The 15,000-nt window shown below is 41.4% G+C and overlaps 5 protein-coding genes across 7 annotated transcripts in view; 3 read left to right on the top strand and 2 right to left on the bottom strand.

The window, feature by feature from the left end:
• LOC134195480 (uncharacterized) overlaps positions 1-2,117 on the bottom strand; it is a 6,304-nt gene extending 4,187 nt beyond the window's left edge. Inside the window, exons 1-2 of the mRNA XM_062664498.1 lie at positions 1,817-2,117; positions 123-344 (exon numbers count right to left, since the gene is read on the bottom strand). Of these exons, the coding sequence (XP_062520482.1) occupies positions 123-344; positions 1,817-2,048 (454 nt within the window). The 5' untranslated portion in view covers positions 2,049-2,117. The remainder of the gene's footprint in view (positions 1-122; positions 345-1,816) is intronic.
• Positions 2,118-2,798: 681 nt separating this feature from the next.
• On the top strand, positions 2,799-10,994 carry LOC134195580 (testis-expressed protein 9-like). 2 transcript variants are annotated; one of them, XM_062664627.1, is made up of 12 exons: positions 2,799-2,917; positions 2,989-3,052; positions 3,779-3,846; positions 3,910-3,952; positions 6,747-7,035; positions 7,177-7,259; positions 7,315-7,401; positions 7,458-7,544; positions 7,603-7,667; positions 9,919-9,988; positions 10,057-10,191; positions 10,246-10,994. In XM_062664627.1, exons 1-12 carry the CDS (start codon positions 2,826-2,828, stop codon positions 10,318-10,320), a joined length of 1,158 nt encoding a protein of 385 aa, XP_062520611.1. In that variant the 5' UTR covers positions 2,799-2,825; the 3' UTR covers positions 10,321-10,994. The 2 variants fall into 2 exon arrangements, with proteins under 2 accessions (XP_062520611.1, XP_062520610.1); XM_062664626.1 differs by having other exon boundaries at positions 3,907-3,952.
• LOC134195995 (uncharacterized) lies at positions 7,830-8,908 on the top strand. The gene has a single exon (XM_062665075.1). The coding sequence runs from the start codon at positions 7,874-7,876 to the stop codon at positions 8,906-8,908; it is 1,035 nt and encodes a 344-aa protein (XP_062521059.1). The 5' UTR covers positions 7,830-7,873.
• On the top strand, positions 9,094-9,861 carry LOC134195941 (uncharacterized). Its single transcript, XM_062665030.1, has one exon. It carries the CDS (start codon positions 9,132-9,134, stop codon positions 9,579-9,581), a length of 450 nt encoding a protein of 149 aa, XP_062521014.1. The 5' UTR covers positions 9,094-9,131; the 3' UTR covers positions 9,582-9,861.
• Positions 10,995-12,272: 1,278 nt separating the features above from the next.
• The window catches only part of LOC134195804 (nuclear protein MDM1-like), a 3,696-nt gene continuing 968 nt past the window's right edge, over positions 12,273-15,000 (bottom strand). Inside the window, exons 3-7 of one of the 2 annotated variants that reach the window (XM_062664886.1) lie at positions 14,314-14,510; positions 14,171-14,255; positions 13,907-14,109; positions 13,698-13,791; positions 12,273-13,632 (exon numbers count right to left, since the gene is read on the bottom strand). In XM_062664886.1, the coding sequence (XP_062520870.1) occupies positions 12,451-13,632; positions 13,698-13,791; positions 13,907-14,109; positions 14,171-14,255; positions 14,314-14,510 (1,761 nt within the window). In that variant the 3' untranslated portion in view covers positions 12,273-12,450. The remainder of the gene's footprint in view (positions 13,633-13,697; positions 13,792-13,906; positions 14,110-14,170; positions 14,256-14,313; positions 14,511-15,000) is intronic. The other variant, XM_062664888.1, reaches the window with a different exon arrangement.

Below are 15,000 nucleotides of genomic sequence, written 5' to 3'. Positions count from 1 at the left end.
CACACACACACACACACACACACACACACACACACACACACACACACACACACACACACACACACACACACACACACACACACACACACACACACACACACACACAATACTAGCTAGGGTACCTTGTTTTACAACAACTCGTCCTTTTTCGTACGCCTCATAGTAGAGAACGCGCGACAGTTCCCGCAACACAAACGGCGAGTATTGTTCAAAGCACTTCAGACTTCTCGTAAGCCACTTGAGATCATCCAAATCGTTTTCCGTTCTCGACAACGAGTGCTTCGACAGAATCGCTTTATTCCAAGCAGACAAATCAACTCTAGTCTGCACATTACGTTTGAAATCTAGAAAACGACAAGCAACAGGTTGTCTAAGCATAGGCGTAGAACCTTTAGTACAGGGGCGCAAATTTTTTGCCTATAAGAGGGCGTGGCTCTGCATAACAATTAAGGCTAAATACATTAGTAATTAATCATATACAGTGTAAGGATGCTACACAGCAAAGCTGCAAATTGCAGGAAACTAGGCTCGGATCTAGATGGGGTTCAGGGGTTACAACCCCTCGTTTCCACTAGGCGTGCAACACCATTGATGAAAGGAGTCTCACACCCAGAAGCCTAGAGTAAGAAAATTTGTATGTGATGGCTGCTGCCTCTACGCATGTTATCTGGTCAGAGTGCAATAATTAAGGTTCTGCCGCAGATGGACTCTTGAACATTCTAGACAGACTATCTCAAGACTCTAGACACACTGAAAGCACGGTGGACCATTTTAGTACATGGCGGCCCAATCAATTAAATGCTGGATTTTTGCTACAGGCGATTGCATTACATACGTGTATACCATATAGTCAGTCTAGTAAATTAGTAGTCAACTTTAGCAATAAATAATTTTATTAGAAAAAGCAAATTAGTAACGCATTAGATAACTGCTACCAGGTCAACGCCCTCTTTAATAAATTCCTGGATCCTGGCCTGAAAACCAACACTAACATTAGCTATATTGCTAGTGCAGTAATATTGTACGTCATGTCAGTGTAGTTTCTACGTCTGTCATCCTTAGCTAGTAGCAGGTCACTTGACAGCTGGAAAAGTTGAGGGACACGTACCCCCAGTTCCTACACACACACACACACACACACACACACACACACACACACACACACACACACACACACACACACACACACACACACATACACACACACACACACACACACACACACACACATACACACACACACACACACACACATACACACACACACACACACACACACACACACACACACACACACACACACATACACACACACACACACACACATACACACACACACACACACACACACACACACACACACACACACACACACACACAGACACAGACACAGACACAGACACAGACACACACACACACACACACACACACACACACACACACACACACACACACAGACACACACACACACACACACACACACACACACACACACACACACACACACACACACAGACACAGACACAGACACACACACACACACACACACACACACACACACACACACACACACACACACACACACACACACACACACACACACACACAGGCACAGACACAGACACAGACACAGACACAGACACAGGCACAGACACAGACACAGACAGACACAGACACACACACACACACACACACACACACACACACACACACACACACACACACACACACACACACACACACACACACTGTTCCTACGCCTATAGGCTAAGTTGTCGCAAACAACAAAGAAAAAGGCGCCAGCATGCCGTCCTACCATCAACATTGAAGCATTTTCTTGGGGATTCGAGCTGGGAATGATTTTCGGGCGTCCCTTCTCGACTGTCGATGACAATCGGTTGGAAAAGTTCGGTCGTGTCTTCACACAGACTCTTCATCCATGGCAATTGTCCCTTTACTATTCGAGCGAAATGACGGAAACGACGCAAACCGGCGGGTTTACTCTTGATCGAATTTCTAGTGCCGGACGTTTCAACAATGCCTGACATGAATTTTCGGAGAGTCTAGATGGTCGAGTCCTGATTTCTGTGAGGAGTCAATGGTAACCATGCAACGCGCACAATTCAATTGTCAAATGCTTAATCGCTTGTTACTCTAGTTCTTTCCCTTAGAGCGAGCGCGACAAATTGCGGGACACTTTACGCCCGCCGTTAGAGTATGTGACACCTAGAACACTAGAGAAAGAGTTAACGCATGCGAAACTGCTAACTAAATCAAGAAGTAGTTAGCTAGGAAGCGTCTGTTGTGCTTGTAGCGTTAGAAATGACTTGATCTAATTAGAGTAAGCTGTAGCACAGCAAAAATAAGGCAACGCACTATCTAGGAAACGCAACTACAGTGAACTCAGTCCTAGCCGGCCGATAGCCCAGTCATCACTGCTGAGTTCCCGTATATCGTAACAATGGTTTGTGATTTTGGGCAGTCAATTGGTACGTACAGTGAATGCAGTTTCTAGGTGTTGGACTAATTTCCCTTATTAAAATTAACATTCTATGTATTTGAGCTACCGGGTCAGCCAAGCACAGACTCTAGGTACGACAATAGTGAAAAAGATTTCCTCCAGTGTCATGAACCAACCCGAGTAGATAATACCGCCCACATCCGTCTATTAACCTGCCCACATCCGGCTAGTCGTCGAGGTGTCGCGGTGGGTTACTGTAACCCTAGCGCATGCGTACCTGGTGTTGTGTCCTTGTAGTTCCAAACGTTTTCGCAGCTATCTGTTAGTGCACGCTACGTTCTACAACACTGTACGTTACAAAATCATGTCGAAGACGGCTCGTCCTTCTTCTACCTCTTCAAAAGTTCGACCAAGAAAATCAGACAGCGGTTTGAAAGCTAAAGAAGAGGAATACCAGTATGCTTCAATTTGCTTTACACAAACAAGCAATCCAATCCAATTTCATGACGTTTATTCTCTCTCACCAGTCGCTTGAACGCAGAGATTGGAGAGAAAACAGCCAGTCTTGTCAGAGAGGCAGAGGAAGTCTTAGTAAGTAGACTTTTTGTAGTTATTATGTTTCAATATTTTTTAATTTTAATTTTATTTTGTATTTATATCTTATTTTTATTTTGTATTTATATTTTATTTTTATTTTTATTTTGTATTTATATTTTATTTTTATTTTTATTTTGTATTTATATTATATTTTTATTTTTATTTTGTATTTATATTATACTTTTATTTTTATTTTGTATTTATATTTATTTTTATTTTTATTTTGTATTTATATTTTATTTTTATTTTTATTTTGTATTTATATTTTATTTTTATTTTTATTTTGTATTTATATCAATTTTTTATTTACATTTTATTTTATTTTTATTTTATTTTTTATTTTATTTTTTATATTTTATTTCTATTTTTGTATTTTATTTTTATTTTATTTCTATTTTTATGTCTTATTTTATTTTGTTTTTATATTTTACTTTTATTTTTTGTATTTAGATTTTATTTTTATTTTGTGTTTATATTTTTATTTATTTGTATTTATATTTTATTTTTTATTTTTATTTTTATTTTATTTCTATTTCTATTTTGTTTTTCTTGTCATGTCAATTGAATATATATTATTTTATTTTTATTTTGTGTTTATATTTTATTTTAGTTTTAGTTTTAGTTTTATATTTTTATATATTTCTATTTTCTATTTTTATTTTTATTATTTATATTATTGCATTTATGTTGTTGTGATGTTCTTTTAATTCTAATTACTAGAGAGGCCGCAGTAAGTTATTTGGAGATTCTCCTGGAGAAAGAACTAGTAGTCAAGAAGATGGAAGAGAGTGAGCGAGACAGAATGTTACATTCTTGCACGGATTGTTTTTATGATCTGGTTTTGTAAGCAGGAAGAGAGTTTCAACCAAACCGGCAATCAGACCTCAGACTTCAGTTAGTTAATTGTATTTGTTTGCTTCAGTTGTCTGTCTGTTTTTTGTCTGTCTGTCTGTCTGTCTGTCTATCTGTCTGTCAATACATATATTTTCAAAGAGCAACACTATTACATTCTAGTCTGGCCCAAACGGCCGACGCCATAATTTAACTACGTGCGAATGAACTGTCAACTGTAAAGATATTAGAATGTTCCAGCCTTGCTAACTTTCTGCTAATAATGCTAGCATTACATCTTTGCAAAGCCACCGACATGCATCTACGCCAGAATGTTATAGAATCACGACTGTTCTTTCTTCCGTCTTCGTCTATAGACTGAAGTGACAGGCGGTGCAGGAATTGAGCTGCCTCTGAGCCCCAACGTCCGAAGTGTTCGAACACTATTGGGATGCAGTTGGAGGGGAGGCCCCATACATCCCTTTCTCTAGCATATTTCTCTGATTTCTTGACCTCACAGGTAGCTGTGGCCGCGCCGTCTTCCTGAGCTGCTCGAGAGATCACATGTAGTGCCCATGGGTGGGCCACCGAGATGTCCAGCTCATAGTTAATAACTTTGTTGTTTGCAAGGATTGATTTGTATTTTTTTAAAACCTAGCATATGTATAAGTAGAATCTGTATGAGAGTAAATTATCTGTCTTTCTGTCTGTCTGTTTGTCTGTTCGTGTTTCTGTCTGTCTGTCCATTTGTCTGTCTGTCCAATACATATATTTGAAACATGAATCTAGCAACATACAATATGTAACTACGAGTCAAATTATACAGAATCACCTAGAGACTACAGATATCAACTACTGAACCAACTGAGAACTAAAAATTACATTGTCTAACTACTAAAGAACCTAAAGAGGGTCCAGTTATTACAACACTAATTATTGGAGATGAAAGCTGGTTGTTTTTGCGTGGACTCTGCAACCCAAGGATGATGTCTTGCATTGGATTACTCTAGCATTGCATTGCTGTAATTAAATGCTGAACCTTTTCTGCCAGTGATCCATAAATTGTGCCGAGTTGTGCCGACCATTTTTATCAAAAGATTGAGATCCGAGAGAACGTAGGTATTGGTCTCCTTCATCACCCCATCTACCGAAGTGTTCAATGACTAAAGGCTTAAAGATTATTTGGTTACCAGTTGGTAGCCTTTCATCTTGATATTTAATTTTTTTCTTTTCTTCTCTTCGCTTCGAAGCTAGACCATCTACTTTTGAGGATGAGGGAAATACCTCTGAGCTCCAGGGATGGGCAAGAGAGATGTCTAAATCAATACTCATACCAGAAGATATATCAAGCGCTATAATGTCTGGTCTGTTATTCGAGTTTGAGTAGCGATGTCTTGGCTCTCTCCTGTGTGGTATGTGAAGTTCACTTAGACAATCAGCCCAAACATTTGCAATGGATTCGTGACTCCAAACTGGGCCACCACCAACCTTGCATGTTAAAAGATGATACCCGCTGTCGTCAAGAACTGCTCCGCACTGACACGAACTCAACCACTCCAGAGAACAGACTGGCAAGCCCAACCTCAGATATGACGCCAAGCGATAAACGCAAAGATTAAGTGCGAAAACACATCGAGGTTGGAACAGCGTTGACCCAAGCACCTGCACCTGCACCATGTAAAGAGTGAATTCTGGCAGCATCTCTTGTTGACTTCACTGTATCACGAGACATAGATTCAAACAAATCAATAGATAATCGCTTCTGTAATTTTCCACTAGCAGGTAAGTACTCAGACAGTTCATTCGAGGGAATGAGGCTCTTTAATGTCGCACCTGTAGCAGATCCCGAAGATCCTTTCAGAAGCAAATCTAAATCTACTCTCAAGTTAGGAAAACGCTTGGGTAGTGCATCTATTGCTTCAACCCACGAGGCTAAGAAAGCACAAGCTGCTATAGATTTGACAGATGTAGACCAAAATCACCTAGTCAGACTGGTAGAGTGGCTTGTTGCCATGCCAAGTCACTGAGTTGGTGATAAGATAGTAATTCAGAGAAAACTTTGCATGTCTGTGAATCGTGAATTTCTGCTGCAGCTGTTAGTAAATTTGGAGGAACAACACAAGCTAAGTAATTCAATTGTGGAACATGACAATACTTGAGCAATAACGAAGCGCTTTGGACATCATTCAAAGAAGACAATTGGTCACATAGTTGTTCCCCAGTGTTAGCATACGTAGAGCAAAAATTGGATACAAATTTAGCATTTCCAAGAGGCATTCCCAATATAACTATGCCTTCAGATGTAACAGGAAGTTGACAATCAGGAATTGTGATAGCTGGAGATGGACAGTAAATATCACATTTCTGACAAGCAATATCTAAGCCAATAGCTGAGAAATTGCATTGTAAAGAAGTAAAGGCTTCCGTAACGTAACTTGGCAAACCAACCAAGAACACATCATCCAAGTATGCTAGGATTTGAATGTTGGAGAAAGTGTTCTGAAGATCCACCAAAGTTGGGTGGATAGCCATGGCAAACAGAGCAGGACCTAATGGGTCTGTCTGTCTGTCTGTTTGTCTGTCTGTTGGTAGCCAGCCAGTCAGCCAATTGGTTTATTTGTTTGTATATTTATTTCTCTGTTTTGCCTGTATAGTTTGGCTACCTTTAGTTTTTTTGTTTGTTTGTTTGTCTGTTGTCTGTTTACCTGTCTGTGCTGTCTGTTATTTGTTTGTCTTTTTATTTATTACTTCTATTTGGTCTTTGTCTGTTTGTTTGTTTGATTGCTTGATCACATATTTTATTTCTACTTTGCGATTGACAACTTAAAACATGCTCACTGTCCTTGTCTTCTTCAAGTATGAAGAAAAACGTTTTGTCAAAGTTACCAAACGTCCCTCATCAGCAAGAAGTTTTCAACAAGGTGCTAGACCTCCTTCTGGTTTGGTAAGACCAACAGTGAAACATGCAGCTGGGAGTCTTGCAAAGGAAATGACAAAAGTTGAGAAAGAGAGAAATCCCTTCTCTGGTTTGGAGAGTCGTTTGGCTATTGCTACAACAATTAGTAAGTTGGAGAATAGCGAAAAAGTTGACGGTGATGAAACAGTTGATGATGAAGTGCTACCACTTGCCACTGGAATTGGATCAGGTTTGTATTGTTGTCTCTGTCCTTGTTTATATTTGTACTTCTGTTTGTCTGCCTGCCTGTGTGTGTGTGTGTGTGTGTGTGTGTGTGTGTGTGTGTGTGTGTGTGTGTGTGTGTGTGTGTGTGTATGTCAATTGCATTTAGAAGCCACGATTCGTCTTCTCAAAGCTAAGCTTCGCGTTTTGCAAGAGGAGATGGACAGAGTGTCAACCGAGTGTGTCCAAAAGGTAGATTACATGCTCACAAGATTCACACCGTGTTTGAATGAATTACTTTACGAAGGATGAGAAAATTTCATCGGCAGAAGTGCATTGCAAAGAGCTGTTAGATGAGAAAACTAGACTACAGAGGCAACAGCAAGCTATACAGGTTTGTTTTTGACTAATCGGTTAATGAATTAATGTGAAGGATTGTGATGCTTATAGGGTCAGGTTGATAAGTACAAGAAGCTACACGATGAAGCCAAGCAAAAGATTGAGAGTTTAGAGGCACAGCTTGTAGCAGTGAGGAAGGTAAACGTAGTGAAGGCCTTTTTGGAGTTTTGTGTAGTGCAGATGTGGCGGTTGGTAGGAGTTGGAGTCAATGAGGAAGTCACAGAAACAAGCAGCAGCAAATCAGAGCACTGTAGAAGTCAGGTGATGATTACAGTAGTTGCTGTGGGATTGTTTGATGAAGAGGAGATTGACTGATAGGAAATTAGTCAAACTTGAAGTGAACGTCTAGACAGACAGACAGACACACAGACAGACAGACAGACAGACAGACTACCATGACAGACAGGCAGATAGACAGACAGACAGACAGACAGAAGAATGCATTTAATTCAGTAAGCCGGTCTCATATGCTGAACCAAGTGCTTACTACGTTTCCTGATATTTACAATCACGCTGCACTAGTGTACTCTGACATCAATCCACTAATCTATCTTCAGAGATCTCATCCGGTTATTCTCAGCTCTCAAGAAGGTGTGCACCAGGGAGACCCACTTGGTCCTGCTTTGTTCTCAATTGCAATGCAACCCATTTTGGAAGATCTACAGTCTCACAACAAAGAAGTAACAATTCTGGCTTACCTGGATGACGTTTATCTCCTTGGCAGCCCTGATCAAGTATTTCATGTCTTTGAAAGGCTGAGATCTGCCTTCAGCGACATTAATCTCATGATTGAGGAGAAGAAGTGTGAGATATATTGTTCCTCATCACCGTTGCTTAACACCATCTCTGAGTCAACTTCCATACCAGCCACAAGTCAAGGATGTAGAATTCTGGGCACACCTATAGGAAGCTCATCGTACATCATCGAATCTTGCTCTGATGTTGCACAATCAGGATCTAATTTGTGTGGTAAGCTGTTGAAGCTGCAAGACCCCCAGTGTGGCATGCTCTTGCTGAGACACTGTCATGTTACTCGGATGAACTTCCTATCACGAACTGTTCCACCTAGACTTTTGGAGTCCGCTGCAGCCATCCATGACACACTGACAAGCTCAACGTTCACCAATCTCTTGGGTAGAGGCAATCTAACAGACAGGCAGTGGCTTCAAGCAACTTTACCAATACGACATGGAGGATTTGGTCTCACAGCTTTAACATCTACAGCACAATTTGCATTTCTGTCTAGTTGGGTCTCAACCCTGCATACAATAACAAAACGAATTCCTGACGCTGAGAGATTGCTTGATGAAGTTCAGAATTCACATCATTCAAATAGTTCCATCAGCAGAGATTTGTGCGATGTTTTGCCTCAAAACAAAACTCTCGTAGAAGTTATCAACGACAGGAAGCAACTACAACACAAGCTGACTGAGGAATACATGAATCTCTGTCAAATGGTTTTATTCAGAATTCATCTTCGACTAGAGACCAATCTCGAATGAAGTCCTTGCAAGGCAAAGGTGCAGGAGCATGGCTCCTGACAGTACCATCATCATCATGGCATGCATTATCTCCGTGCGATTTCCACTTGGCATCCTTGATGAAACTGGGCTGCCAAATGCCTTTGGCTTCTGGTCAGTGTGACTGTGGGAAAGAATTAGACTCAGATGGATACCACCTAATAACATGTAAGACTGGGGTGGCCCGGTAATCAGCCATAACAACATGGTTTCAGCATGGTCAGACTGTTTGAGTCAACTGCAATTACATCACGTAAAAGAACCCAGAGGAAGGTATGTCAATTCTGAAGACAGATCAGACATAGTTGTATTCGATTCGGCATCGGGGATGGATCTTGAATTGGATATTGCTCTAGCGCATCCCTGGAGCAATGAACTAGAAGGTTTATCAGCTACAACTCAAAGAGCAGCGGCAACCAGAAGAGAAAATCTGAAGATCAAAAAGTACGACCAGGAGCTCTTGCCTGGAGGTTTTCGACCAACATTTGTGCCTATAGTCTTCGAACATTTTGGCTGTTGGGGAGAGAAAGCTGAAGACTATTTTGAAGAAACTGCCACAGCTATCAAGAGACGAAGACGGAAAGCCAAATGCATCAACCTTCAAGACATACTGGAGATCTGTGTTCTCTGTGTGTCTACAACGATCAAATGCTAGAGTGATTGACAGAAAAATAAAGAAGATTGTTTCAAGAGACAGCAACATAAACATAAATAGTTGTAGGTAGAACCAAGCCCTATTGGCTTGGGTAGTATTTAGTTGCTTTGCTTAGATGGTGTATAATAGTTCAATGTTTGAAAATATATGTATTGACAGACAGACAGACAGACAGACAGATAGACAGAGAAACAAACTACAAATGGTCTTGTTGACAAATTCTGTCGTAATATGGAGAGTAAGGAGATCAACTAAGATGACAAGCAGTTATAAGGCATAGGAATAGTGCTGAGTGTAGTATACATGTTACACCTGAATCTGACATTTCTTTTTGTAGACTAAACAGAGCGTTGGAAGAAGTAGAAAAATACAAAGCTTCTATTCAGAAAGTCAAGACAGACTCAAAGGTTATCTCACACTCATTTATCATTTCTAAATGACTTACATCTTATAATATGTATTGCCTGTTTTGTAGGACTCCAGTGAGCAAGAGAGAAGAAAAGCAGAGCAACTAATTTCAGAGAACAAACGGTTGGAGAAACAGAAGACAGAACTAATGACTGCTTTCAAGAAACAGCTCAAACTAATAGACATTCTCAAGAAACAAAAGGCAAGACTGTCCATTCCATCATCTCACTTGCAATGACCAATCCTGTATGTACAGATGCATATTGAGGCTGCCAAGTTGCTCTCATTCTCGGAAGAGGAGTTTGTGAAAGCTCTAGATTGGGGAACATAAAGAGTGGATTTGACAGTGTAGAGTAGTGAGATTCTGTTTATAACAATGCCGTTTCTTCTCACTGCAGAAGCATGAGTCGTGGTGGCTAGTGGAAGCTGTACTGTAACGTGTGGTCTATCTGAGTCAATTTAAGAGTAAGATGTTGGACATATCTTTGATGAGTCAGAGGTTTGTATGTTAAGACTTTTGTTGTTTGCTAATATTCTTGTCTGAGTAAACATGTAGCTAGTAGTCTGTCTGACATGTAGCTGGTAGTCTGTCTGTCTATTTGTCTGTCTGTCAAAGGTATTTTATTCAATAGAACAAAGTACGTACAGATGGAGGCTAAATCCTCTACAACACAATGTCCTCATCAGTCCAATTAACTACACACGTGCTTGCTCCTTTACTAAAAAAAAGTAAAGGCCAAATGGCCTTGGAAAAACACAAATTAACTAGCATCATCTAAAAGTCTCTCCACTTTCCTGTAGATGACTCGAGCATTGGCTTTTTGTAGCTGAATGGACATGCGCTCCCTCCAATGTGTCTTGAATGAGGAGGCATTTGTTGTTCCATAGGCATCCGTTGATCTACTTGACAAATGCTGTAGGTACATTTCTGCTTGTTGTCCCCATCGACCAAAATGTTCCAAGACTAGTGGGACTGCTGTCACTGTTTCCTTACCAAGAAGTCGTTCTCTGCTATATTTTTCCGTTTTCTTCTGCTCTCTCCTGGATGCTGCAGCACCTTCCGTAGATGCTGATGCTGAAATTACTTCACTGCTCCAGGGATGTGCTAGCGAAATGTCTAAATCTGTGTTGGACCCTGATCCAACATGTCTGTCTGTCTGTCTGTCTGTCTGTCTGTCTGTCTGTCTGTCAAAGAACATTACTGAAAACATCAACGCTAATACAGAAAAGGCTACATATAACACTAAGAGTTTAAGATAACGACCATAGTGGTCGTAGAAGAAAAACTCTAACGAACAGCCATCTGATAGTTGTTTGTAGCTATCATCTACAGAGTCATTACTACAAACTATTCTGTCAATCTTTTTAGCTAAAACACTACTATTGCAACATTGTAATGTTATTGACAGTATTCGCCGCCAGCACATTTTAAATTCAATCGAATTCAGCTTTCCATCTTTATCACGTGATCTTAGTGAGATCTGGTGAAGAAATTTCTCTACGCTATTCCCCCAACGTCCAAAATGTTCAAAAACCAAGGGAATCAAGCAAGGAGAACCTCCACCAGTGTGCCTTTCTTTGTTGTACTTCTCTATCTTCTTTTCTTCTCTTTTTGAAGCTGCTGATCCATTGGCTGCATGTGAAAGTAGTACTTCTGAGCTCCACGGGTGTGCCAGAGAGATATCAAGTTCAACGTTGAAGTCAGTTCCATTATGGACAGTTATGTCAGGTCTGGATTGAGAACTGCTGTAACAGTCTCTTGGCTCAATAGTGCGAGGAAGTGACACACGTTTCAAAGATTCGGACCAAGCAGAGACCATTGAGTTGTGTGACCAAACTGGACCCCTCCTGTCTTGCAAGTAATGAGGTGGTATTCATAGGTGTCCAGTGTCTTTTCACAATCACATTCAATTATAGATTGAGGCAGTGGCAAACGTAGACCCAACCTCATTAATTCTGCAAGTGGAAGAATCCAGGAGAAATTGCAAGCTTTCTTGAGGTTGGAATAGCGTCTGTCTGTCTGTCTGTCCCTGTCTGTCCCAAAGTGACAACATTGTAATGCTTTGTGCCATGTCTATGGAGATGTTGTGTACTATAGACCACGAGTACAACATTGAGTTGTGAAGCTTGGATTGATTTCTCCTTGCTCGTCTCACTGGTCAAACTCATTCTTTGTAAAAAAAAATGAATGTCAATGAATTGAAGCCAGTGGGACTATCCTACCCACCTCACTTTCTGTCTGTGCACTACAGCATGTGTATGTGTACAAGTAGATAGTGAGATGTGGCAAATGATTTATACAAATATTCAAAATATTTTAAGACATCATCACATGGCACAGTGCGTAAATGTTCACATAAATTGACAAACGCTATACAGACGCAACAATCAAAAAATGCATGCAATGAGCCAGATTACTGATCAGTAGGCCTAATATACCCAAATGACAGAACGTGTACAATCATGCCCAGTAGTTCTGCCGTTTCCTGGCTCTCTCTAACGTCTCAGAGGCAACACTCTGAGACTCTGACAGAACAGAAGATGTGTCCGAAATGTCATCAATATCTTGATTGATTTCTTCAGCTCCACATGTACAACGTGGTTTGTCGTGAGGTGCGTGTGTGCTGCCCTTCAATTTCTGTCTATTTTCCCGAGTGTTGGGCACTCGTCGAGTCTTGAAGTCTGGAGGTGTCCTGTCTAAGTCACCCCATTCTTCTCCCGGTTTTACAATGGGAATGTGCTGTGACTGAAACATGTGGCGAGGACCAAAGCCTCCCATGTGTCCGATGAGCGGGTCTTTCTCTGGGGACGGAGGCATCATACCTTGTGCCGCTTCGATGTCACGAGCAGCATGCTTTTTCACAATCGGCACTGTGTGAGACTGAAAACTGTGTCTTGGCCCCATGTTGACAGAACTTTGACCAATCAGTGGGTCACGTGATTGTGGCATTTCCAGTTGTGTACGCACGACGTCATTGGATGAAATCTGAGGAACATGTTGCATCCTTGTTTGACGATGACGAGGGTGGACAGGTTGATTGTTGCTATGAGTGGCAGAGCCTCCTACAAGTCTGGTTCGCCTCATTTGCCGAGTTTGAGAGTCTGGTGACTGATGAGACGTCACTGGTCTTCGCTGCAGTTGAGTAACACGCAGTGCAGGTGTATCTTTGTGATACGTTTTTCTTTGTACGTCTTGTTCCTTGTCTCCATTGCTCTCCATGTCTTCTATTTCTATGTCACTGTCATCAGTGCCATTCTGGTCGTAAGGTATTGGTGGTGGGCGACGAACAAACAGCTGCCTGTCAGCATCAGATGTCTTCTGTGCATTTGATGCTTCCTGTACATCACCATCCACAGCATAACGAGATGATGCCTTACGAGGACCTTGACGTTCAGGTGGCCGTTCGAGTGCAACATTCGGGACTCTTTGTGCGTTGACACTCTGTGGATGCCTGGGAGGCAGACTGATAGACGAGTCATCCGACTTACTGTCCGACGTTGCAACGTCTTCGTTGCTCTCCATTTTCATGAAATAGTTGTGAGAGAAATGTGTTCCCCTTGAGCGCTGTTGATACCGTTGTGCTAATTGTCGCAGCTCCAGCACTTGAGCAAACCACGACTCCAGAGAATCTTCATCACGAGCCTGTAAAATGTTTATACCCGTAAATAGAAAAACAAGTAACGAGTAGAGTAACAGCATGTGCTTGCCTGCACTCTTTTTTTAGGAGATACATAAGCTCCCTTCCAATACAGAAACTTCGTGGGAGATTTGTAGCTTGATTTGTACGTTGATTTTACTCTCCTAGAAAGGAATAAGTGATGACACACACATGCATGCACACACACACACACACACACACACACACACACACACACACACACACACACACTGCCGTACGTTTGCCATTGTATCTTACCTCTGCCTTTTCCTGTGCAAATCCAATGAATGAGGCATCTCATGCTCTCGTTTCTGTTTCACATTCCTCATCTCTTGTCTCACCAATACCTCCTGCCCGGGTTCCCTTCCCACTTGAACCACTTCCCTTCCCAACTGTGGCTGCGAATGTCGTTGCTCTCTCCCAACTTCCCGTCTCTCTTGATCCTCATCACAAGGACTCAGCTATTACACAGCAGTGAATAAGATCACGAATACTACAAGATACCATCCAATGTCCACATACATCTTCAGTCTGCTTAGCATGTGTTGGCGTGGTAACAGTTGGTCCATCAGCTGCATTAACTGCAGGTGGCCGACTTGGAAGTCTGCTGCACATGGAATGCCTGCTAAGCATCGATCCATTTCGCTGTATGTTTATTCACTGACCTGGGTGGCTGTGACTGATGGTCTATAAATTGTGATTTGTATTCAGACTGTCTGGGAATGATATCCGTTTGAGTTGCTCCGCTAATGTTCCTTGTCTTACCAAAGAGCATGTGGTCGGCAACGAGCAACGGCGACTCTGTTGGTGCTGGCTCTTTCCAGTGGTACTGCAGTTGATACTCGGATGCGGGCCATGTGGGCTACAAGTCAAACGTGATCAGAAAAAACATGACATGCTGGTATGTCTTGGGGCTAGCATGCATGCTTGTCTGTCTGTCTGTCTGTCATGATCATATACTTCTGTCTGCCTGTCTGTCTGTTTGTCTGTCTGTCCTTCTGTTTGTCTGTCAATACATATATTTTCCATTTGTCTGTCTGTCCGTCTGTCTGTCTTCATTTACATTTTAAGCACAATTAAAAACTGTCTGTCTGTTTGATTGTCTGTCTGTCCATCTGTTTGTTTGTCAATACATATATTTTCCATTTGTCTGTCTGTCTGCATGTCTGTCCATCTGTCTGTCTGTCTTCTGTCTGTCCATCCATCTATCTGTCCATCCGTCTGTCTGTCTTCTGTCTGTCTGTCTGTCCTTCTGTTTGTCTGTCAATACATATATTTTCCATCTGTCTGTCTGTCTGTCTGTCTGTCTGTCTGTCTGTCTTCATTTATTTCAATACATTTTAAGCACAATT

Source organism: Corticium candelabrum, chromosome 20 (assembly GCF_963422355.1).
Source record: "Corticium candelabrum chromosome 20, ooCorCand1.1, whole genome shotgun sequence".
In the NCBI taxonomy this organism is placed as follows: Eukaryota; Metazoa; Porifera; class Homoscleromorpha; order Homosclerophorida; family Plakinidae; genus Corticium; species Corticium candelabrum.
The sequence above is the reverse complement of the archived record's forward strand: the minus strand, read 5'-3'. Positions and strand labels throughout refer to the sequence as shown.